Here is a 23,225-nt window from a genome sequence, read left to right as displayed (position 1 = left end):
AGCCACACCGGTCACCCGGTGCTGGTCCCCCTAGGGTGCCGGAATAGATACATATATATATAATATATATATATATTGTGAGACTCATGTGGGATTAGTGGATGAGGGCAGGTATATCTCACCCCGGTATCGGTCCTATGTGACTTAGCCTGGCCAGGATCACCTGGCTACTAATGGATTAATGGGAGGTGAAGGACGGAGGTAAAAGGAATCTGGGAAGTTGGGGGAGGGTCTCCATCTGGGAACGCAGTAAGTCTGTCTGTGTAGGAGACACTTGTGAGGAGCAGTGCTTTATGTCTGTATGGTTTAGCTGGAAGGGAGAAGCCCTCCAGTTGGTAGTTAGGATAACACCGTGTATAGTTAGTGCCGGACAGGCAAGGATTTATTTTGTTGGTGTTTTTTTTTCTTTTTGTTTATGCTTCACTGCAATAAACCTGACCAAGCGTCAGTTACACCTTGAATTCGGCTGTCTGCCTGAGGTGAATACGTGCCCTTTGAACCCAGCAAAGGCGATCCCGGAGCGTGTTATCACATTGTGGTGGAGAATGCGGGCAGCACGTTACAGCGCATCATAATGGATGACGTGGTGAAAGCGCTGGTACAATCCACAGCTGTGCAGCAGGAGGCTAATCGCTTGATGTCGGCACAGTTGAAGGAACTGGTGGAATCGACGGTTAAAGACCGCCAACTTTTGCAGCAGGTGGCGCAGCGTCTGGCGACCGTACCGGAGAGTAATGCGGAGGCTGACCAGAGGGTGATTCATGTGAGTCGGTGCTGGCAGAAATTAACCACAGAGGACGATGTGGAAGCTTACCTGACCACGTTTGAACGGACGGCGGAGCGGGAAAAGTGGCCAAAGGAGCGATGGGCCGACTTGCTTGCACCGTTTCTGGCAGGTGAGGCACAAAAAGCCTACTTTGATCTTGAGCCTGAAGCAGCGCATGACTTTGATAAACTAAAAGCCGAGATCCTTGCCCGGCTGGGAGTGACGACGGCCGTGCGAGCACAGAGAGTTCATCAATGGACTTATCAGCCCGATAAACCACCGCGGTCACAGATGTTTGACCTCATTCATTTGACCAAGAAATGGCTACAGCCCGAGGTTCTGACGGCGCCAGAGATGGTACAAAGAATCGTTCTTGATAAATACCTAAGAGCTCTACCGCCATCTCTGAAGAGGTGGGTAAGCCATGGAAACCCCACGACAGCAGATCAGCTAGTGGATCTAGTGGAGCGTTATTCCTTGGCAGAAGGACTTATGGACGATGCTACACATCCTCGCTCTTCCCCTTCTCGACGAGGATCTGGTAAGACTGTTCCAGGGTCATGGGGAGGAGGAAAATATCCTAAGGCAGTGGAGGAGGAAAACAGGACTGCTGGCCCTGTGAGGGCTAAGGTGCCAAACTATGGTCTTAGCAAGGGGCCCGTGAGGTGTTTCCGCTGCCAGGAGGCGGGCCACATTGCTGCAAACTGTCCAGTAACTGCAGAACCGATGCAGTGTGATGTCACGGACTTTGAAAAACGCAGGGCTATGGTTGCACGGGTAGTGTGTGTTGCTGCATGTCAAGGCGATATGAAAAAACACCTGTGTGAAGTGTCCATTGATGGCAATACTGTTGTTGCACTATTAGACTCGGGAAGTGTGGTGACTTTGGTAAAGGCCAATCTGGTGGCAGTCCCGATGGGACCGTCAGATAAATTTTCTGTGACATGTGTGCATGGAGACACCTGCTCGTACCTCACAACGGTCTCCTGCATTACTACGCCCTATGGGTCTGTGCATCATAAGGTGGGACTAGTGCCAGCACTATTGCATGATATCATTTTGGGCAGGGATTTTCCCCACTTCTGGCAGTTGTGGGAGAACCAATTAGTACCCCAGGGTAGCCGCACGGATGATCCTTCTCCCACACCTTGTGTGGGCCCGGAGCCACTAGAGGATGCCCCACAAGAGGGTTCAGAGGAGGAATCCGCTGAAAACAACCCCCAGTTCCCCTTTTCAGTTCTGGCGGGTGATTCCGATGAACCCGGGGCAGAGGCGGACACGGGTGGCTGTCCCCCTTCCTCTTGGCTGAATTTGGAAGTCCAGAAAGATGACTTCCAAAGTGAGCAAATGAGAGATCCTACCCTTTCTCAGGCTATAAAAAATGTTAAAATGATAAACGGGGTGCAGGTGGATGCAGGTACTAGGCTGTCTTACCCCTACATGGCACTGGAGAATGACTTTCTCTATCAGATAGAGAAGAAGGGGGATGACACAGTACAACGATTGGTTGTGCCGAGAGCCTACAGGCGGAGAGTGCTGGACCTGGCACACGGACACATGATGGGGGGACACCTGGGGGTCCAGAAAACTACCGAAAGGATATTACACTGTTTTGTTTGGCCCGGCATGCATCACGATATTCGCACCTATTGCGAGTCTTGTCCTGACTGCCAAATCTCTGCGCCTAGGCCCCGTTTCTGTAGCCCCTTAGTACCTCTGCCTATCATCGAGATCCCATTTGAGAGAATTGGGATGGATTTAGTTGGACCCCTCCCCAAGTCTGCACGAGGACACCAGCACATCCTTGTCATCTTGGATTATGCCACTCGTTACCCCGAGGCCATCCCTTTGCGTAACACGGCCACCAAGACCATTGCCAAGGAGCTGGTCCATGTGTTTAGTCGGGTTGGTGTCCCAAAACAAATACTCACAGACCAAGGAACCCCCTTTATGTCTAAAGTAATGAAAGAACTCTGCAGGCTGTTACAAATAGCACAGTTACGCACCTCCGTGTATCACCCTCAAACAGACGGACTGGTCGAACGGTTTAACAAAACTTTGAAACAGATGCTCCGTAAGGCGATAGACAAGGACGGGAAGAACTGGGACTACTTACTCCCGTATTTGCTTTTTGCCATCCGGGAGGTGCCCCAGTCTTCCACCGGGTTCTCTCCTTTCGAGCTTCTGTACGCCCGACGTCCCCGTGGACTGTTAGATGTCGCTAAAGAAACCTGGGAGGGACAGGTCACCCCGTTCAAAAGCGTAATAGACCATGTAACCCAAATGCAGGACCGTATTGCGGCGGTGATGCCCATTGTTAAAGAGCATATGATACAGGCTCAAGGAGCACAGAAAAGGATTTATGATAGGGGGGCCAAGATCCGTACTTTTGCACCCGGAGATAGGGTGTTGATCCTGGTCCCCACGGCAGAAAGCAAATTTCTGGCAAAGTGGCAAGGCCCCTTTGAAATTAAGGAACGGGTGGGTGAGGTAAACTACAAAGTGTACCAGGCTGGTAAAAGGAAGCCTGAACAGATTTATCACGTGAATCTGATAAAACCCTGGAAGGACCGTCCAGCTCTGTCAGCAGGTCTGGCCCTTCCGGTCTGCAAGCAGACCATACCGGATGTCGGGACGGCGGAGACTCTGTCGGAGCGGCAAAAGACCGACGTCAAGCAGTTTGTAATCAACAATCACGAGTTTTTCTCGGAAAAGCCCGGGCAGACCACTCTCATTAAACATGACATCATAACAGAGCCTGGGGTAACAGTTCAGGTAAAGCCCTACCGAATACCGGAGGCTCGGCGGGAAGCTGTCTCCCGAGAAGTGAAGACCATGTTGGAGTTAGGTGTAATCGAGGAATCGCATAGCGCCTGGTCGAGTCCGATTGTGTTAATACCGAAACCAGACGGCTCCATTAGATTCTGCAATGACTTCAGGAGATTAAATGCGGTCTCCAAATTTGATGCATACCCTATGCCACGGGTCGATGAATTAATAGATCGGCTTGGAAAAGCCCGGTATATCACGACCCTAGACTTAACGAAGGGCTATTGGCAGATCCCGCTAACAGAGGCCGCTAAAGAGAAAACCGCGTTTTCTACACCGGAAGGTTTATACCAGTATGTGTATATGCCGTTTGGCCTACACGGGGCACCGGCAACCTTTCAAAGGTTGATGGACCGAGTCCTGAGGCCCCATAGGCAGTATGCTTCTGCGTATTTGGATGACATAGTCATTTACAGCCTGGACTGGGAGACGCACCTCCAGAAACTAGAGGCTGTGATTGAGGACCTGCGGGAGGCGGGTCTAACAGCAAACCCCAAGAAATGTCATATCGGGCTGGAAGAAGCCCGGTATTTGGGATACGTAATTGGGAGGGGAATTGTTAAACCCCAGATTGACAAGATACAAGCCATTCAGAAATGGCCGCAACCAGTCAACAAGAAGCAGGTGAGAGCGTTTTTGGGAATAGCCGGCTACTACCGACGGTTCATTCCCAATTTTGCGGCTACCGCTGTTCCCCTGACGGACCTTACCAAAGGGAAAGACTCTGTCATGATCAAATGGACCACGGCAGCCGAAGAAGCCTTCCATAACTTAAAACTAGCTCTTTGCTCTCAACCTGTGCTAATGACTCCTGACTTCCGCAGCGAGTTCGTGGTCCAAACGGACGCTTCTGATGCCGGTATAGGGGCTGTATTGTCACAACTGAAGGACGGAGAGGAACATCCGGTCCTGTATCTTAGTCGGAAACTTAATAAGCATGAACGCAACTATGCCATAGTGGAAAAAGAATGCTTAGCCATTAAGTGGGCTCTAGAGTCCCTTAAATATTACTTGATTGGAAGGAAGTTCCGGCTGATCACTGACCATGCCCCTCTCAAGTGGATGCACTTGAATAGGGAACGGAATGGCCGAGTGACCCGGTGGTTCCTTGCACTTCAGGCCTACCGCTTTACAGTGGAGCACCGCCCGGGGGTGCGGATGGGGAATGCTGATGCCCTGTCTCGTGTGCACTGTTTTGTGGGTGCTGTTGCTCAGCCGAGGTGGTCTGAGCAGAGGGGGGGGATATGTGAGACTCATGTGGGATTAGTGGATGAGGGCAGGTATATCTCACCCCGGTATCGGTCCTATGTGACTTAGCCTGGCCAGGATCACCTGGCTACTAATGGATTAATGGGAGGTGAAGGACGGAGGTAAAAGGAATCTGGGAAGTTGGGGGAGGGTCTCCATCTGGGAACGCAGTAAGTCTGTCTGTGTAGGAGACACTTGTGAGGAGCAGTGCTTTATGTCTGTATGGTTTAGCTGGAAGGGAGAAGCCCTCCAGTTGGTAGTTAGGATAACACCGTGTATAGTTAGTGCCGGACAGGCAAGGATTTATTTTGTTGGTGTTTTTTTTTCTTTTTGTTTATGCTTCACTGCAATAAACCTGACCAAGCGTCAGTTACACCTTGAATTCGGCTGTCTGCCTGAGGTGAATACGTGCCCTTTGAACCCAGCAAAGGCGATCCCGGAGCGTGTTATCACAATATATATATATATATCTGTTCGGTCAGGCTGTATACCCTTTTCCCATATACCCTCAGTGGTCACTCTCCTAGGAGACAACAGCATGTCGTCCACAAGGAGCAAAGCTACTAAGGCACAGTTTTTTTCGCGGCCTGTACCTCTTGTGGGGCTATGTTACCTGCGGGTTCCACCTACCCTCACTGTGAGCAATGCTCGACTCCTGCCTCGCTTGCTCAGCCGGAGCCTCGGGCACTGGTGGGCCCCTCGGCTCATGTAGATCCCCCTGCTCCCCCTGAGCAGGCTGCAGGGACAGAGTCACCGATGTTGGCCTCTTTTGCTGAGAAACTCTCTCAGTCACTTTCTCAATCCATTGCACTGTCTATGGACAAATGGTCTTCTAAACTCCTTGAGACATTGCAGTCCAGACCGGACCTTCCACAGGCCCCTGCCCCTATTAGCTCGTCTCCTCCAGGCCCCTCTCGGTCCGCGCCGCAGCGCGCTCCCAGGTTGGCCCTAGGTCTCAGGCGGGGGACTCCTGCCCGGACCACAGTCCCAGACCGGCTAAGCGGTCTCGCTGGGACTCTTCCCCGACTTCCTCACGCTGCTCGGGATCCCAGCTTGAGGACTCTCTGGAAGACGAGGCGGACGTGGGAGCTCAGGGCTCTGACCCTGACTTCACCCTTCACCTTGATACACCTGAGGGGGACGCCTTAGTAAATGATCTTATCTCGTCCATCAACCAGGTGTTGGATCTCTCACCCCCGCCTCCTCCTGTAGAGGAGTCGGCGTCTCAGCAGGAGAAACACCAGTTTCGGTTCCCCAAACGTACTCGCAATACGTTTTTTGATCACTCTAACTTCAGGGATGCTGTCCAGAAGCCCAGAGCGGTCCCGGACAAGCGCTTTGCTAAACGGCACACTGACACGCGTTATCCCTTTCCATCGGAAGTCGTTAAGCGCTGGGCACACTGTCCCAAGGTGGATCCTCCAGTCTCCAGATTGGCTGCTAGGTCCGTTGTGTCTGTTGCAGATGGCTCATCCCTGAAGGATGCCACTGACAGACAGATAGAGCTCTTGGTGAAGTCCATCTATGAGGCCACGGGCGCGTCTTTCGCCCCGGCCTTTGCAGCCGTGTGGGCTCTCCAAGCAATCTCGGTTTGTCTGACTGAGATTAATGCTGTCACACGGAATCCTGCTCCGCATGTTTTGTCTTTGACCTCTCAGGCGTCAGCCTTTTCGTCCTACGCCATGAACACCGTCCTGGACTCCACTAGCCGTACGGCGGTAGCCTCTGCTAACTCCGTGGCACTCCGCAGGGCCATGTGGCTGCGCGAATGGAAAGCAGACTCGGCTTCCAAGAGGTTCTTAACCGGTTTGCCCTTTTCTGGCGACCGTTTGTTTGGCGAACGATTGGATGAGATTATTAAGGAATCCAAGGGAAAGGACTCCTCCTTACCCCAGTCCAAACCTAAGAGACCTCAGCAGAGAAAAATCCAATCGAGGTTTCGGTCCTTTCGTCCCTCCGCCAAGCCCCAATCCTCTTCGTCCAACAGGCCGGAGAAAGGCCAGAGGAACTCCTATGCGTGGCGGTCCAAGTCACGCCCCCAAAAGGCTGCAGGAGGCACTGCTTCCAAGACGGCCTCCTCATGACTCTCGGCCTCCCCTAGCCGCATCCTCGGTCGGTGGCAGGCTCTCCCGCTTTGGCGACGCCTGGTGGCCACATGTTCAAGACCGATGGGTGAGAGACATTCTGTCTCAGGGTTACAGGATAGAGTTCAGCTCTCGTCCTGCGGCTCGTTTCTTCAGAACCTCTTCGCCCCCCCGCTCTGGCCGACGCACTTTTTCAGGCGGTGGACGCTCTAAAGATAGAAGGAGTTGTGATCCCCGTTCCCCTTCAGGAACGTGGTCGCGGATTTTACTCCAACTTGTTCGTGGTGCCAAAAAAGGACGGGTCATTCCGTCCCATTCTGGACCTCAAGCTTCTCAACAGACATGTGAGAACCAGACGGTTTCGGATGGAATCTCTCCGCTCGGTCATCGCCTCGATGTCACAAGGAGACTTCCTAGCATCGATCGACATCAAGGATGCTTATCTCCATGTACCGATCGCACCCGAACATCAACGTTTCCTGCGTTTCGCCATCGGGGACGAACACCTTCAGTTCGTGGCATTGCCTTTCGGCCTGGCGACAGCCCCACGGGTTTTCACCAAAGTCATGGCATCCGTCGTGGCGGTCCTGCACTCTCAAGGCCACTCGGTGATCCCCTACTTGGACGATCTCCTAGTCAGGGCCCCTTCTCGGGTGGCGTGTCAACAAAGTCTAACCGTCGCTCTGGCGACTCTCCAGCAGTTCGGGTGGATCATCAACTTCCCGAAATCCAAGTTGACACCGACCCAATCACTGACTTACCTAGGGATGGAGTTTCATACCCAGCAAGCGTTAGTCAAGCTACCGAGCGACAAACAGCTTTCTCTGCAGGCGGGGGTGCAATCACTTCTTCAGAGTCAGTCACACCCCTTAAGGCGCCTCATGCACTTCCTGGGGAAGATGGTGGCAGCTATAGAGGCAGTCCCGTTCGCGCAATTCCATCTACGGCCACTCCAATGGGACATTCTCCGCAAATGGGACAAGAGTGCGGCTTCCCTCGACAAGAACGTCTCTCTTTCCCTTGCAACCAAAACATCACTTCAGGCTCCTACCCACTTCTCTGTCGCGGGGAAAATCCTTCCTACCCCCAACCTGGGCTGTGGTCACCACGGACGCGAGCCTGTCAGGTTGGGGAGCGGTTTTTCTCCACCACAGGGCTCAAGGAACCTGGACTCCGATAGAATCATCCCTTCAGATCAATATCCTGGAGATAAGGGCAGTATATCTAGCCCTATTGGCTTTCCATCGGTGGCTGGAGGGCAGGCAGATCCGTATCCAGTCGGACAACGCCACTGCCGTCGCCTACATCAACCACCAAGGAGCCACTCGCAGTCGTCAAGCCTTCCAGGAAGTCCGACGGATTCTGCAGTGGGTGGAAGCCACAGGCTCCACCATCTCCGCAGTTCACATCCCGGGCGTCGAAAACTGGGAAGCAGATTTTCTCAGTCGTCAGGGCATGGACGCGGGGGAATGGTCTCTGCACCCAGACATGTTTCGAGAGATCTGTCGCCGCTGGGGAACGTCGGACGTCGATCTCATGGCGTCACGGCACAACAACAAGGTCCCGGCCTTCATGGCACGGTCTCAGGATCACCGAGCTCTGGCGGCGGACGCGTTAGTCCAGGATTGGTCGCAGTTTCGACTGCCTTATGTGTTTCCCCCTCTGGCGATGCTGCCCAGAGTACTACGCAAGATCAGGTCCGACTGCCGTCGCGCCATTCTCGTCGCTCCAGACTGGCCGAGGCGGTCGTGGTATCCGGATCTGTGGTATCTCACGGTGGGTCAACCGGGGGCACTTCCAGACCGCCCAGACTTGCTGTCACAAGGCCCGTTTTTCCATCTGAATTCTGTGGCCCTCAACCTGACTGTGTGGCCATTGAGTCCTGGCTCCTAGCGTCTTCAGGGTTATCTCAGGATGTCATTGCCACCATGAGACGGGCCAGGAAGCCAATGTCCACCAAGATCTATTACAGGTCTTGGCAAATCTTCCTATCCTGGTGCGCTAATAACGGTTTTCCTCCATGGCCGTTTGACTTACCCACTTTTCTTTCATTCCTTCAATCTGGAATGGACAAGGGTTTGTCCCTCGGCTCTCTCAAGGGCCAAGTATCGGCGCTCTCCGTGTTTTTTCAAAAGCGTCTAGCCAGGCTTCCGCAGGTCCGCACGTTCCTGCAGGGGGTTTGCCACATGGTCCCACCTTACAAACGTCCGCTGGAACCCTGGGATCTTAACAGGGTTCTGACGGCTCTTCAAAAACCACCTTTCGAGCCGCTGCGGGATGTCTCTCTCTCACGTCTTTCTCAGAAGGTGGCCTTCCTGGTGGCAGTCATATCACTTGGGATAGTGTCTGAGCTTGCAGCGCTGTCATGCAAAGCCCCCTTCCTGGTTTTCCACCAGGATAAGGTGGTTCTGCGTCCTGTCCCGGAATTCCTCCCTAAGGTGGTATCCCCTTTTCATCTCAATCAGGATATCTCCTTGCCTTCCTTTTGCCCTAATCCAATTCACCAGTGTGAAAAGGATTTGCACTCTTTGGATCTAGTGAGAGCACTCCGGTTCTACGTGTCTCGCACGGCGCCCCTGCGCCGTTCAGATGCGCTCTTTGTCCTTGTCGCTGGCCAGCGTAAGGGCTCTCAGGCCTCCAAGTCAACCTTGGCTCGGTGGATCAAGGAACCGATTCTCGAGGCCTACCGTTCTTCCGGGCTTCCGCTCCCTTCAGGGCTGAAAGCCCATTCTACTAGAGCCGTGGGTGCGTCCTGGGCATTGCGGCACCAGGCTACGGCTCAGCAGGTGTGTCAGGCAGCTACGTGGTCTAGTCTGCACACTTTCACGAAACACTATCAAGTGCATACCTATGCTTCGGCAGACGCCAGTCTAGGTAGGCGAGTCCTTCAGGCGGCGGTTGCCCACCTGTAAGAGGGGGCCGTTTTCGGCTCTTTTTATCGAGGTATTCTTTTACCCACCCAGGGACTGCTCTTGGACGTCCCAATTGTCTGGGTCTCCCAATGGAGCGACAAAGAAAAAGGGAATTTTGTTTACTTACCGTAAATTCCTTTTCTTCTAGCTCCTATTGGGAGACCCAGCACCCGTCCTATGCCCTTCGGGCTGTTTGTTCTTTTGTGTACACATGTTGTTCATGTTGAATTGTTCTTTTGGTTCATGGTCTTCAGTTCTCCGAACATCCTTCGGATTGAATTTACCCTAGACCAATTTATAAGTTTTCTCCTTCCTGCTTTTGCACCAAAACTGAGGAGCCCGTGATCCACGGGAGGGTGTATAGGCAGGGGGAGGGGTTACACTTTTTAAAGTGTAATACTTTGTGTGGCCTCCAGAGGCAGAAGCTATACACCAATTGTCTGGGTCTCCCAATAGGAGCTAGAAGAAAAGGAATTTACGGTAAGTAAACAAAATTCCCTTTTTTTTCTTTTTCCAATTTCACTGAACTTGGAATTTTTTTCCCAGTACACCATATAGTAAAGTGAATGGATTCATTCAAAAGTACAATGCATCTCGCAAAAATCAAGCCCTCATACGGCTATATTAACTGAAAAATAGAAAAGCTATGGTTCTTTGAAGGTTAGGAAAAAATGAAAACTAGAAAATGGAAAGTGTCAGGGTCATGAAGGCGTTAATAGTAGCTGCAGCTGACTTCAGCTCACATCTAGTATATACTATGAGATGTCATACCCTGTATTCGTTTTGTAAGGGGTCGTCTTCTGGAATTCAGAATTCCTCGATGTTGTGATCTCCTGCGCATTCACAGCATTGACCCTCCCTGATCACATATCTGTACATTGCAGACGGAGCATATAACCAGATGTACTGCCTTTGCTTATCCAGCCTGTAAATTGAAGGCTCTCGTGCACATTAGATAATGTTATTCAAACTGTCAATCTTGGTGGTACTAACTGATGTTTCGAGTGGCCACCCGATTCATCATCAACAGATGGTATACATTAAGAGGAGTCTGACAGAGACTGTATCTCTGCTATCCATTGAAAATACATGAATGCTCAACCGAGCGGAGTGTTTAAGTGAATGGTGAAGGTGGTCGGCTATGTATTGAAAATCCTTTATATTGTTATATACATTTCTCTTATTTTCCTAGGTATTTGGACAAATTCGTAATGAACATTTTTCCAACGTCTTTAGCTTCCTGAGTCAGAAAGCTCGCAATTTGCAAACCCAATATGATGTAAGTATATTGTATGGATTTAATCAGTCCCTAAAAGGGAATATGTCAGCAGATTTTTGCTATTTAAATTGAGAGCGAAATAATGTAGGCATTGAGCCCCTGATTCCAGGGATGTGTTACTTATCAGGCTGTGTGCTGTAGTTTCAATACAACCTGTCTTTTATCAGCTGGAGATTATCACTACAGTTCTAGCTAGGTCTCATGTGCAAGTCAGATCAGCTAATCTGTATAACCCTGTCCCCACCACTGATTTGTAGGTTGCTGACAGGAATCTGCCAATCAGGGCTGTGGGCGGGGTTATACACAGTAAAGCAGTTTGAGCACTGCTACATCTACAGCAAAGAAAACAAGGATTCTAACAAAACTGCACCAAGCAGTTCAGTAAGTGACCCATTACTGGAATCAGGCTCTCCATTTGTACTTTATGCTGCTCTTAGATTACATAGCAAAAACCTGCTGACAGATTCCCATTCAAAACTGTGAATAAACATGCACCATTTTTGATAGTTGAACTTTTTTCTCCTTGCAATTCTTTTATAGATATGTAATTTATAATGAAAGTAATATTATAACTCTATTGTTTAATCCATCATGTATGACACATAAGGGCACGTCATTATGAAAGATTTCTAGTTTCTCCCTATTGATGTGTTAATTGTAGATCTAAGCTGTGAATAATTAATGTTATATATTCCAGAAACGTAGAGGAATGGACATCAAACAAATGAAAACTTTTGTTGCTGAGGAACTGAAAGGATTAAAGCAAGAGCATCGGATGCTGAGTTTACGTACGGACTGACACATTTCTTCTATGCTTTTATATGCCGGCGTCACACGGTACGATATATCGGGCGATATGTCGGTGGGGTCACGTCATAAGTGACACACATCCGGCATCGTTTGACATATCGTAGCGTGTGACAGCTATGAGCGACTGTGAACGAGCAAAAATACTCACCTTATCGTTGCTCGTTGATACGTCGCTCATTTTCAAAAAGTCGTTTCATCTTCTGTGCGTCGGTTGTTCATCGTTCCTGAGGCAGCACACATCGCTCCGTGTGACCCCCCGGGAACGACGAACACAGCTTACCTGCGTCCCGCCAGTAATGCGGAAGGAAGGAGGTGGGCGGGATGTTACATTATATATCATACCCAATGTCTGTATTAACGAAATTTACTTTATTATAAATGCAAACTAGTTCACATCCCTATGCCTGGCACTTGGAATCTGTTTGGAGCAGCCTTTTCTATACTTATGACCTAAGTAGCCACATATAACCCTGAATACGAGGTGTTCCAATGGTAGTATATTAGATCAGCTAGAATGGTTATGGAATTACTGCAGATCTAGGCATGCCTTAATTGCCTAAATACATTTTTTAACAAAATTTGAACGGATTTATACAAAATAATCTGTATAGAAAGTTTGTTAAAACATACTGCACTTAAAAAAAAAAAAAAAGTGTTGGGCTATGTGCGCACGTTGCCTTTTTTTGTGACCACAAAAATGCAGCAAAACAAAGAGAACAAAAACAAAGCAACACGCAGCCAAAAACACACAAAAACGTGGTAAAAATGCATGCGTTATTGCCACGGGTGCGTTTGTGCGATTTTTGCGGCCACAAACGCACCCGCGGCAAAAATGCATACGTTTTTACCATGTTTTTGTGTGTTTTTGGCTACGTGTTGCTTCACTTTTGTTCTCTTCATTTTGCTGCGTTTTTTCAATGCATTGCATGGGTGGAAAAACGCAGAAAAGAATTGACATGTTGCTTTTTTTTTGCCACCTCAAATAAGCAGCTTAAAAAAAAAAGCACTGTGCAGACAGCAAAAATGAAAACTCATAGACTTTGCTGGGGAAGCAAATTCATGCAGTTTTTAGGCCAAAAACGCACCTGAAAAACACGCAAAAACGCACTGTGCGCACATAGCCTTATAGTGCACTATAATTGTTTTTCAAAATAACTTTATTAAAGTTTTTTGCTGTTGAAGGCATTTGTCCACTACATGGACAACCCCCTACTCATTCATTATGTTCCCCCCAAATAAAATAATAGCAGCTGTACTTCTCAATCTAGTAAAATAATAACACCTATACTCCCCTCCGGTACGTCGGTGTTCCAGCTATGTCAGCTCTGGTTCTCCTGGGGGTTACGTGACATAATATCATGCTGTTCCTGCAGCCAATCAGCAACTGGTTTATGTTCCCTTCCTTCTGACATCCGGTGGCGCGGAGAGACTTCCCCCGGATGTCTGATTTGTCCAAAGTAGGGGACAGTGAATCGGTCGCTTTTTCTCCTGAGAGACCAGGCGCTGACGTCACTGGAACAACACTGGCACCGGAGGTAAGTGTAGCTATTATTATTTTACTTGAGGAAAATATCAGGCTTGAGAAGCGGTTGTCTGCTTAGTGTTCATCCCCTTTATTCTGCAGCGCGGGCCACGGGAGTCTGTGCTGCAGGCTGCTATAAAGTTGGCACCATTCTGCCCGTCACTATTAACTACAGGTTTCAGTGCGGGAGCAAGTGCTGTTAAATCCTATCCTGCTCGTTCCTGCACTGAAGACAGTAGCCCAGCAGCGGGAACAGGACGCCCCTTAGCTTAGTGCAGTCCGCAGCACAGACTGTAAGGTGGTTGGTGCTGCTCGTAGACATCAAAAACCTCTAATAGAACAGTTTAGAAGAACGTTCGTACTGCCAGGCCTTGCTCTTTGTTTTTGTTTTGAAAGTGGAGACACTTTTTAGTACTTGCCTTGTGTAGATTCTGTGCTAAAGCCTTTATTAGCCCAGAGCTGAAATCATAATGCTGACACTGCTGAAATCACACAGCATTTCTTCGTTTCTCAATATCATCTCAAAAGCTTGCTGTGGTGATTTGTATTCTTGATGTGCAGTTTATCATCCACTTCATAGTAATCTCCTGTCGGAACAATCAGAATCCACTGCCTCGAAAGATACCTGCTGCAGCCATATATATATACAGTGTGTGTAATATATATATATATGTGTATATATATATATATATATATATATATATATATATATATATATAAAATATATACAAAGAGTGAAGTTTTTTTATATATCGGCTTATGCTTACTTTATAAAGCGTAGCCAGCAATGATATCTAACAGAGATAACTTTTTCATCCCCTCTGTGTCAGGAAAGTGTAACACCAGTGTCTAGCTTAGGAATAAAAATAGCGGTTTGGAGCATGCAGCCTCTGTGGCTGATAAGATAGTTTACTATTGCACTTTGCCTTAAAGGGGTGGTCGAAAGGCTGCATCTTAGATTAAATGATAAAATATTCAGCCACATGCAAAAAAAAAAAAAAAAAATTAGGCATATACTCTTAAAGGGGTGGACTGATGGATGAAGACATTTTCATCTAAATCCTTATTTATTGCCCTAATCTAAATCAATTTCTAGTATGGCTGTTTTAAAAATTCCCTATCCTTCCCTCACTGCACTATCACTGTTTTTTGATTTTTTTTTTCTCTACTTCTTCTCTGATGATGCTTTGTTTGAGAATTCCATTTCATGCTAGGATAGTCAGAGTGTCATCACTGCCACAACTACAGCCCCCTCCCTGAAACAAAGCGTCATCAGGGATGCTCATTTCAGGGGCTCGTCTGTTTCCTATTGTATGCCTTGCAGGGGCATCGCTGGTCTCTGCACATCACCAGGTACTCCAATTCTGCGCACTAACAGTGCTCTCTGATTTGAGCCAGCAACACACTGTGTAAATAGCACAATGACAGCACACCGGGGCCAGACCAGCCCCTGAAACGCAACATGTGTTTGAAACAGTGTATAAATCAAATGACCATCTTGTACACTTAGTAAATAGGAGTCATTTTTTGTTTGTTTCTTATTATAAAAGATATTGGAGCCTGTGAATCTATCATGAAAAAGAAAACCAAACAGGACTTCCAGGAGCTACTGAAAACTGAACATTGTAAGTAGAGATTCATTACTTCCCAGATGTTCACAGCCGCTACGTTATCCCGTTACTAATTGGTGGATAAAAATTGGGCACAAAGCAAAAAAAAGAAGGTCAATACATAGGTAAATCGTGCTCATCAAGTTGTGTTTCTTTCTCTATAGTAGACTACCATCATATTGTCACCCAACACTCAGACTCTTACATGGTGGATTTTTTTTGCTAGGATGCAATATAGTCCCATCATAATTTAGATTTGACTTCAGGACACCTAAAAAAATCCAAATGGCAACCCCTCTATTAATGGGTTGTCACTCATCTTTCCTAGCAGATATAATCTACAAATATCAGTGAGATTTTTAATATCCTTAAAGAAAGGTGTTTCCCGTAACTGATTTTCTTAAGAGAAAAATACTATGTTTTCTAAACATTTTCGAGAAATTACTGGGAATATCTGGACGGACATTTAATCAGTACGAATGACTTAGAGTTTACTGACAGTAAAATAGCATCTATAGTGTGTATATGTGTGTGTGTATATATATATATATATAATATATATATATATGTGTGTGTGTATATATATATAATATATATATATGTGTGTGTGTGTGTGTGTGTGTGTGTGTGTGTGTATATGTATGTGTATATATATATATAGAATATATATATATGTGCGTGTGTGTATATATGTATGTATATGTATAGAATATATATATATGTGTGTGTGTGTGTGTGTATATAGAATATATATATAGAATATATATATGTGTGTGTGTGTGTGTGTGTGTGTGCTCACTGTTAATGCATTTCTGCATACATTGTCATTTTTGAGAAAAAAATCATTACAGTGGAACCTCTGTTTACGAGTAACTTAGTGTGTGAGCATTTCGCTATACGAGCAAAGCTTGCTGTAAATTTGTAACTAGTAGTTTAAGTAGTTTATTAGTAGTTTATGAGCAATGCTTTGCTGTACAAGCAAATACTCACCGCACACACTTCTGGTTCTGTACTTTCACCAAGCTCTAACCCGCTCTTGCAGTCCACACAAACACACATATTATGTGCGGTTGTTTCATTCTCCCTATATTGGCTATTGAGGCTCCTTATCCTTTCAACACGCAGCCAGGAGCGTTGAGTGAAATGGGGTGCCGTGAGATGTCCATGCCCCCCAGGACTATTGTCAGGCTGGTTGCGGCGGTGCAGAACAGTCTTTTCTTTTCTAACATATTATGCTCACCTTACCTTCCGTTTCATCGCTGGCCTCATGGTTTTTGTAGTTTGCCGGTACAGGATCTGTATCGGGTAACCATCGTGAAGATGGAGGAACTTCCACTGTCAGCCACTTCTCAAAGGCAGTGCGCTGGCCAATCAGAGGCAAGCGGCTCCTGCCTTTGACGTCAGCGCTCTGGCAGCGGAAGCTCTTCCATCGTTGCGATGGTTACCGGATACACAGCCCGTACTAGCGAACTACAGGAACCGGGAGGCCGGCGATGGAACGGAAGGTAAGGCGAGCATAATATGTCTGTGCGTGTTTGTGCATGTGTGGAATGGCACAATAGGGGACCAGGATGGGACATTGAACAAGTTGTGGAACGAAATGTCTGAGCTTGCATTATTTCCTATGGGAAATTTTGCTTTGCTAGACAAGTAACTTGGTTAACAAGCACACTCCCAGAATGGATTGTTCTCGGAAACCAAGGTTCCACTATATTAGTATTTAAAGATTACGTGACTGCCTAAAAATCACTCTGAAGTACCAGACACACGGTGCCTCTCTTCTATATATCTTCTATATATCTTTCCACTGCCTGTTGTGAAGTGTAATCTGCCCCTAACATTAGATACACCCAGACGAATTACAAGATGACAGGTCTATGCATAAAAATATCGGCTGTGAAGTCCGAGTCGTGGAGTCGGAGCTCATTTTGGTGGAGTCGGAGTCGGTACAAGGGAAATTGAGGAGTCGGAGTTGAAGGTTTGGCTTACCGACTCCACAGCCCTGAAAAATATTTCTAAGAGATGGGCCTTCACTAGAGGCAGGAAAGACAGTGGACAGTCGCAGGCACAATGCATGTTGGAAGTGAAGGACAGGAGTTCCAGTACCTATAGTGCTGTCACAATGATAATAAAGAGTAACCTCTAATTTGAAAAGAGTGGAGTGGACTGGTATTTGCATCCATAGCAGTTTTAGCTTGTAAGAATTAAGGACAACAAGACCATAAATTTCTATACAGATTTTATGTGAAAGGACGGGTACACTTGAATTGATATTTAAGAAACCGGTATTAAAGTGAGCAGCAGAAATAAGAATGACATGGATATGGCTCCAACTTTCAAAGTACTAAATCTGATCATATTTAATTGCTTTTGTACATGCAGCATTACTGGAAGGATTTGATATTCGAGAAAGCATCAATGTAATAGAAGAACACATAAACCGGCAGGTTAGTCCATCACTTCCTCTGATTTAGCACCTTTGTGGCTCATAATACTGCTATTTTCCATACATATACTTGGGTATCTCTTCATTTGCAGGTTTCTCCCATCGAGAGCTTACGTTTGCTGTGTCTGCTGTCACTCACAGAGAATGGTAGGCCTTGTCTCTTGTCAATAGTCACACTCAATTTCTTCTATAGACTGAATGCCTTATGTTTATTCCCTAAGGTTTGGTAACGAAGGATTACAGATCTCTGAAGACTCAATACCTACAGGTCTGTGTGGCTCTTTTTCTTTCATATACTAAAATGTTGTCTGGGAAATGTGTCTTCCTTAGTTTTATGTCTAAGGGGTACTTTGCACACTACGACATCGCAGCTGCGATGTCGGTGGGGTCAAATCGAAAGTGACGCACATCCGGCGTCGCTGTCAATGTCGTAGTGTGTAAATCCTTTTACATACGATTAACGAGCGCAAAAGCGTCGTTATCGTATGATCGGTGTAGGGTCCGACATTTCCATAATTTAGCAGCAGCGACGGTACGATGTTGTTCCTGGTTGGTTCCAGCAGGCAGCACACATCGCTGTGTATGAAGCCGCAGGAGTGAGGAGCATCACCTTACCTGCGTCCTGATTGCAATGTGGAAGGAAGGAGGTGGGTGGGATGTTTACGTCCTGCTCATCTCCGCCCCTCCGCTCCTATTGGCCGCCTGCCGTGTGACGTCGCTGTGACGCCGCACGACCCGCCCCCTTAGGAAGGAGGCGGGTCACCGGACAGAGCGACGTCGCAGGGCAGGTGAGTGCACGTGAAGCTGCCGTAGCGATAATGTTCGCTACGGCAGCAATCACAAGATATCGCTGCTGCGACGGGGGCGGGGACTATCGCACTCGGCATGGCAAATATCGGCTTGCGATGTCGTAGTGTGCAAAGTACCCCTTATTCTATGCCTATTCCAGACAGTAAGAGCTGTGGGAATCGATCTGGGAATACAGTATAGTACAGTCTTACATACGGGGTCCTGCACAGTAAAGCACCAACAGCTACTCCACACCCCTCCCCCCACCGTGCCTACCAAACATGCTCAGCTCATCTGAGTGGGCATATATTCTCAATGGAGAGAGGACAGTAAATCGCTACCAGGCAAACAGATCAGCATGTTGAAATTTGACACGCTGACCCCAATATGTTCCGAAATCTGCCATCAACAGGGATTTGGGACACCTAAGTGAAAATTAGATGGTTGTTGAGGGCTGACAAAATGGGTTAGGTTTGTCTGACATTCATCTAATGTACAATAGATGACCACCTTAAGAGGCTGCGTGTAATGTTAATCCTTCTTTTATATTTCAACCCCCTTAAAGATGCTGTTTTCCATTCACTAAATGGCAGTATTCCTCAGCGATATCTTATTACAATGCTAAGGAATAAATGTAAAGCACCCCCGTAAGAAGCAAAAATGTTATAGCACTGTCCACAATCGCTGTTATCGCCCATCGTGGCCGCATGCCCCATAGAATCCGCTGTCAGTAGCAACAGTGGCATCTAGATGGTTAAGAGAACAAAAGCATTCTCTTATTAAAATGGTTATTTTTTTTCTAAATGGTATCACTTTGGAGGGTTCACCATGATAAAGGCCCCTAAAAGTCACTGAAAAACTGAAAAGACCCATAAAAAATAGGATTTGTACATTTCGTTGGAATAATAAAAATGAAAAATTGCTGCTAAAAAACCTCACAAAATAAAGAAAAAAATATACCAATAAATAAATTTATGTAAAAACAAAAAAGTACACATATTTGGCATTGCAGCGTTCAGAATGACCCACTGTATAAAACTGTCATGCTAGTTACCCCCTTCACTGAACACAGTGTAAAAATAAATAAAAAACGTGGCAGAAAGATGCTTTTTCATTATTCAGCCAAAAAAAGTAGAAAAGAATGCAATAAAAAAGTTGCACGTAAATATAAATGGTATCAATGAAAATGTAATCTTGCCCTGCAAAAATATCAGCCCCTACTCAGCTCTGTCCACAGAAAAAGAAAAAAGCAATAGCTCTCAGCAAATAGCAATGCAAAAACAATTCTTTCTTTATCGCTCCTAATTGGGAGACCCAGACGATTGGGTGTATAGCTACTGCCTCCGGAGGCCACACAAAGCACTACACTTAAAAGTGTAAGGCCCCTCCCCTTCTGCCTATACACCCCCCGTGGGATCACGGGCTCCTCAGTTTTCATGCTTTGTGCGAAGGAGGTCAGACATCCACGCATAGCTCCACTGTTTAGTCAGCAGCAGCTGCTGACTATGTCGGATGGAAGAAAAGAGGGCCCATATAGGGCCCCCAGCATGCTCCCTTCTCACCCCACTTTTGTCGGCGGTGTTTGTTAAGGTTGAGGTACCCATTGCGGGTACGGAGGCTGGAGCCCACATGCTGCATCCTTCCCCATCCCCCTTAGGGCTCTGGGTGAAGTGGGATTTTACCGGTCTCCAGGCACTGAGACCGTGCTCCATCCACAGCCCCTGAAAGGAACTGCTGCATATGGAGCTGAGTATCGTCAGGGACAGGACCCTGCTTCATCAAGGTACTCTGTGTCCCCACACAGACGCAGACACACTGCAGCATTGCTGGGTGTGTTAGTGCGCCGGGGACAACAGCGCGCACGCTTGTGCCACTGCTCACTACAGCTCTGCTGAAGGAGTATATGTATTTGGAACTGCCGCGCCGGCCGCTGCTGTCAGTTTGCTGCGGCGCGGCTGGGACTTGTGGTGCGCCGGGGACTTCCGCGCTGGCCGTGCATGTATGACGGCCGCGCTTATTACTCGAGTCCCCGGCTTTTGCGGCCTAGTTTCGTTTCGTTCCCGCCCCCAGGCCTGCCAGTCAGGGGAAGGGCGGGACGCTGTGCAGAATGTCAGCACAGAGGGCTGGAGTCTACTTTACATACTCCAGCCCTCACACTGGGCACAGTGGGACACCAGTTTCCCGCACTTTGTCTGAGGCACGCCCACGGTCCGCCCCTCTTCACAGAACGCCGGCAGCCATTCCTGTGTGCAGTCTGAGCTGGAGAGGGGAGACAAGTTTTGGGAGACCCAGACACGGGATTCTGGCGACCACACACCCGCGTTTGAGCGGGCGGTAAGCGGCGCCTCTGGTGCTGAACCCACTAGTGCCGAAGTGTACATTTGTATTTTTATGCTTGTACGCTATACATTGCACTGTACGGTCGCTGGTGCTTCCTGGCTATATACCCTCCTAGATTGCTCAGAGGAGACAACAGCATGTCATCCGCAAAAAGCAAGGGTGCCAAGGCACAGGCTTTCTATGCTGCTTGTACCGCATGTGAGGCTTCTTTACCGGCAGGTTCCACTGACCCCCACTGTGTGCAGTGCTCGGCCCCTGTGGCAACTGCTCGGCCGGGGCCTCTGCTAGAGGTGACCCAGGGAGAACCACCTGTGAATACTGTCCAGGTGACGGGGACAGAGTTTGCAGCTTTCGCTGATAGATTGTCTGTGACTATGACTAGAATTCTAGAAACGTTGCAGTCTAGACCAGTAACTCAGACCATGGGCACTGTTCAATCATTGCTCCCTGGTCACCCTCTGTTGGAACAGCCCCGGGCTACGGGGGTGTCCCATGCATCCCAGTGTGACGGTTCGGACACGGACGACAGTCCCAGACAGCCTAAGCGAGCTCGCTATGAGCGGCCCTCGACTTCATCACACTGGTCAGGGTCCCAGCAGGAAGGCTCTCTGTGTGATGAGGCGGAGGTAGCTGATCAGGATTCTGATCCTGAGACCGCTCTCAACTTGGATACACCTGATGGGGACGCCATAGTGAATGATCTGATAGCGTCCATCAATAGAATGCTGGATATTTCTCCCCCAGCTCCTCCGGTGGAGGAATCAACTTCACAGCAGGAGAAATTCCATTTCAGATATCCCAAGCGTAAATTGAGTTCTTTTCTGGACCACTCTGACTTTAGAGAGTCAGTCCAGAAACACCACGCTTATCCAGATAAACGTTTCTCCAAACGGCTTAAGGACACACGTTATCCCTTTCCTCCTGACGTGGTCAAAGGCTGGACCCAGTGTCCCAAGGTGGATCCCCCAATCTCCAGGCTTGCGGCTAGATCCATAGTTGCAGTGGAGGATGGGGCTGCACTTAAAGATGCCACTGACAGACAGATGGAGCTCTGGTTGAAATCCATCTATGAAGCTATCGGCGCGTCGTTTGCTCCAGCATTCGCTGCCGTATGGGCACTCCAAGCTATTTCAGCTGGTCTTACACAGGTTGACACTGTCACACGTGCATCTGTGCCGCAGGTGGCATCCTTAATCTCTCAAATGTCTGCATTTGCGTCTTACGCGATTAATGCTGTTCTGGACTCTACGAGCCGTACGGCAGTGGCGTCCGCCAACTCCGTGGTTTTACGCAGAGCCTTGTGGTTAAGGGAATGGAAGGCAGATTCTGCTTCCAAAAAGTGCTTAACCAGTTTGCCATTCTCTGGTGACCGACTGTTTGGTGAGCGGTTGGATGAGATCATTAAACAGTCCAAGGGTAAGGATTCATCCTTACCTCAGCCCAGACAAACCAAACCCCAGCAGAGGAGGGGACAGTCGGGGTTTCGGTCCTTTCGAGGCTCCGGCAGGTCCCAATTCTCCTCGTCCAAAAGGACTCAAAAGGATCAGAGGAACTCAGATTCTTGGCGGGCTCAGTCACGCCCAAAAAAGACAGCCGGAAGACCCGCTACCAAGGCGGCTTCCTCATGACTTTCGGCCTCCTCTCTCCGCATCCTCGGTCGGTGGCAGGCTCTCCCGCTTTGGCGACATTTGGCTGCCACAGGTCCAAGACCGTTGGGTGAGAGACATTCTGTCCCACGGGTACAGGATAGAGTTCAGTTCTCGTCCTCCAACTCGATTCTTCAGAACGTCTCCGCCTCCCGACCGAGCCGATGCTCTTCTGCAGGCGGTGTGCACTCTAAAGGCAGAAGGTGTGGTGATCCCTGTTCCTCTTCAGGAGCAAGGTCACGGTTTTTACTCCAATTTGTTTGTGGTGCCAAAAAAGGACGGATCCTTCCGTCCCGTTCTGGACCTAAAACTTCTCAACAAGTACGTAAAAACCAGACGGTTCCGGATGGAATCCCTCCGCTCCGTCATCGCCTCAATGTCTCAAGGAGATTTCCTAGCATCAATAGACATCAAGGATGCTTATCTCCACGTGCCGATTGCTCCAGAGCATCAGCGTTTTCTACGGTTCGTTATAGGAGACGAACACCTTCAGTTCGTAGCTCTGCCTTTCGGTCTGGCGACAGCCCCACGGGCCTTCACCAAGGTCATGGCAGCAGTAGTAGCAGTCCTGCACTCTCAGGGACACTCTGTGATCCCTTACTTAGACAATCTGCTTGTCAAGGTTCCCTCTCAAGAGGCATGCCAACACAGCCTGAACGTTGCACTGGAGACTCTCCAGAGTTTCGGGTGGGTCATCAACTTTTCCAAGTCAAATCTGACCCCGACCCAATCGCTAACATATCTTGGCATGGAGTTTCATACTCTCTCAGCGATAGTGAAGCTTCCGCTGGACAAACAGCATTCACTACAGACAGGGGTGCGATCCCTCCTTCAAGACCAGTCACACCCCTTGAGACGCCTCATGCACTTCCTAGGGAAGATGGTAGCAGCAATGGAGGCAGTCCCTTTCGCGCAGTTTCATCTGCGTCCACTACAGTGGGACA

The 23,225-nt window shown here is 48.4% G+C and overlaps 1 protein-coding gene across 1 annotated transcript in view; it reads left to right on the top strand.

Moving 5' to 3' along the window:
- The window catches only part of VPS33B (VPS33B late endosome and lysosome associated), a 164,393-nt gene that overhangs the window by 112,854 nt on the left and 28,314 nt on the right, over nt 1–23,225 (top strand). The window contains exons 13-18 of the mRNA XM_075345903.1: nt 11,032–11,118; nt 11,816–11,906; nt 15,001–15,075; nt 17,443–17,507; nt 17,599–17,653; nt 17,728–17,774. Of these exons, the coding sequence (XP_075202018.1) occupies nt 11,032–11,118; nt 11,816–11,906; nt 15,001–15,075; nt 17,443–17,507; nt 17,599–17,653; nt 17,728–17,774 (420 nt within the window). The remainder of the gene's footprint in view (nt 1–11,031; nt 11,119–11,815; nt 11,907–15,000; nt 15,076–17,442; nt 17,508–17,598; nt 17,654–17,727; nt 17,775–23,225) is intronic.

Source organism: Anomaloglossus baeobatrachus, chromosome 4 (genome assembly GCF_048569485.1).
Source record: "Anomaloglossus baeobatrachus isolate aAnoBae1 chromosome 4, aAnoBae1.hap1, whole genome shotgun sequence".
In the NCBI taxonomy this organism is placed as follows: Eukaryota; Metazoa; Chordata; class Amphibia; order Anura; family Aromobatidae; genus Anomaloglossus; species Anomaloglossus baeobatrachus.
This window is presented reverse-complemented; position numbering and strand designations above follow the sequence as displayed.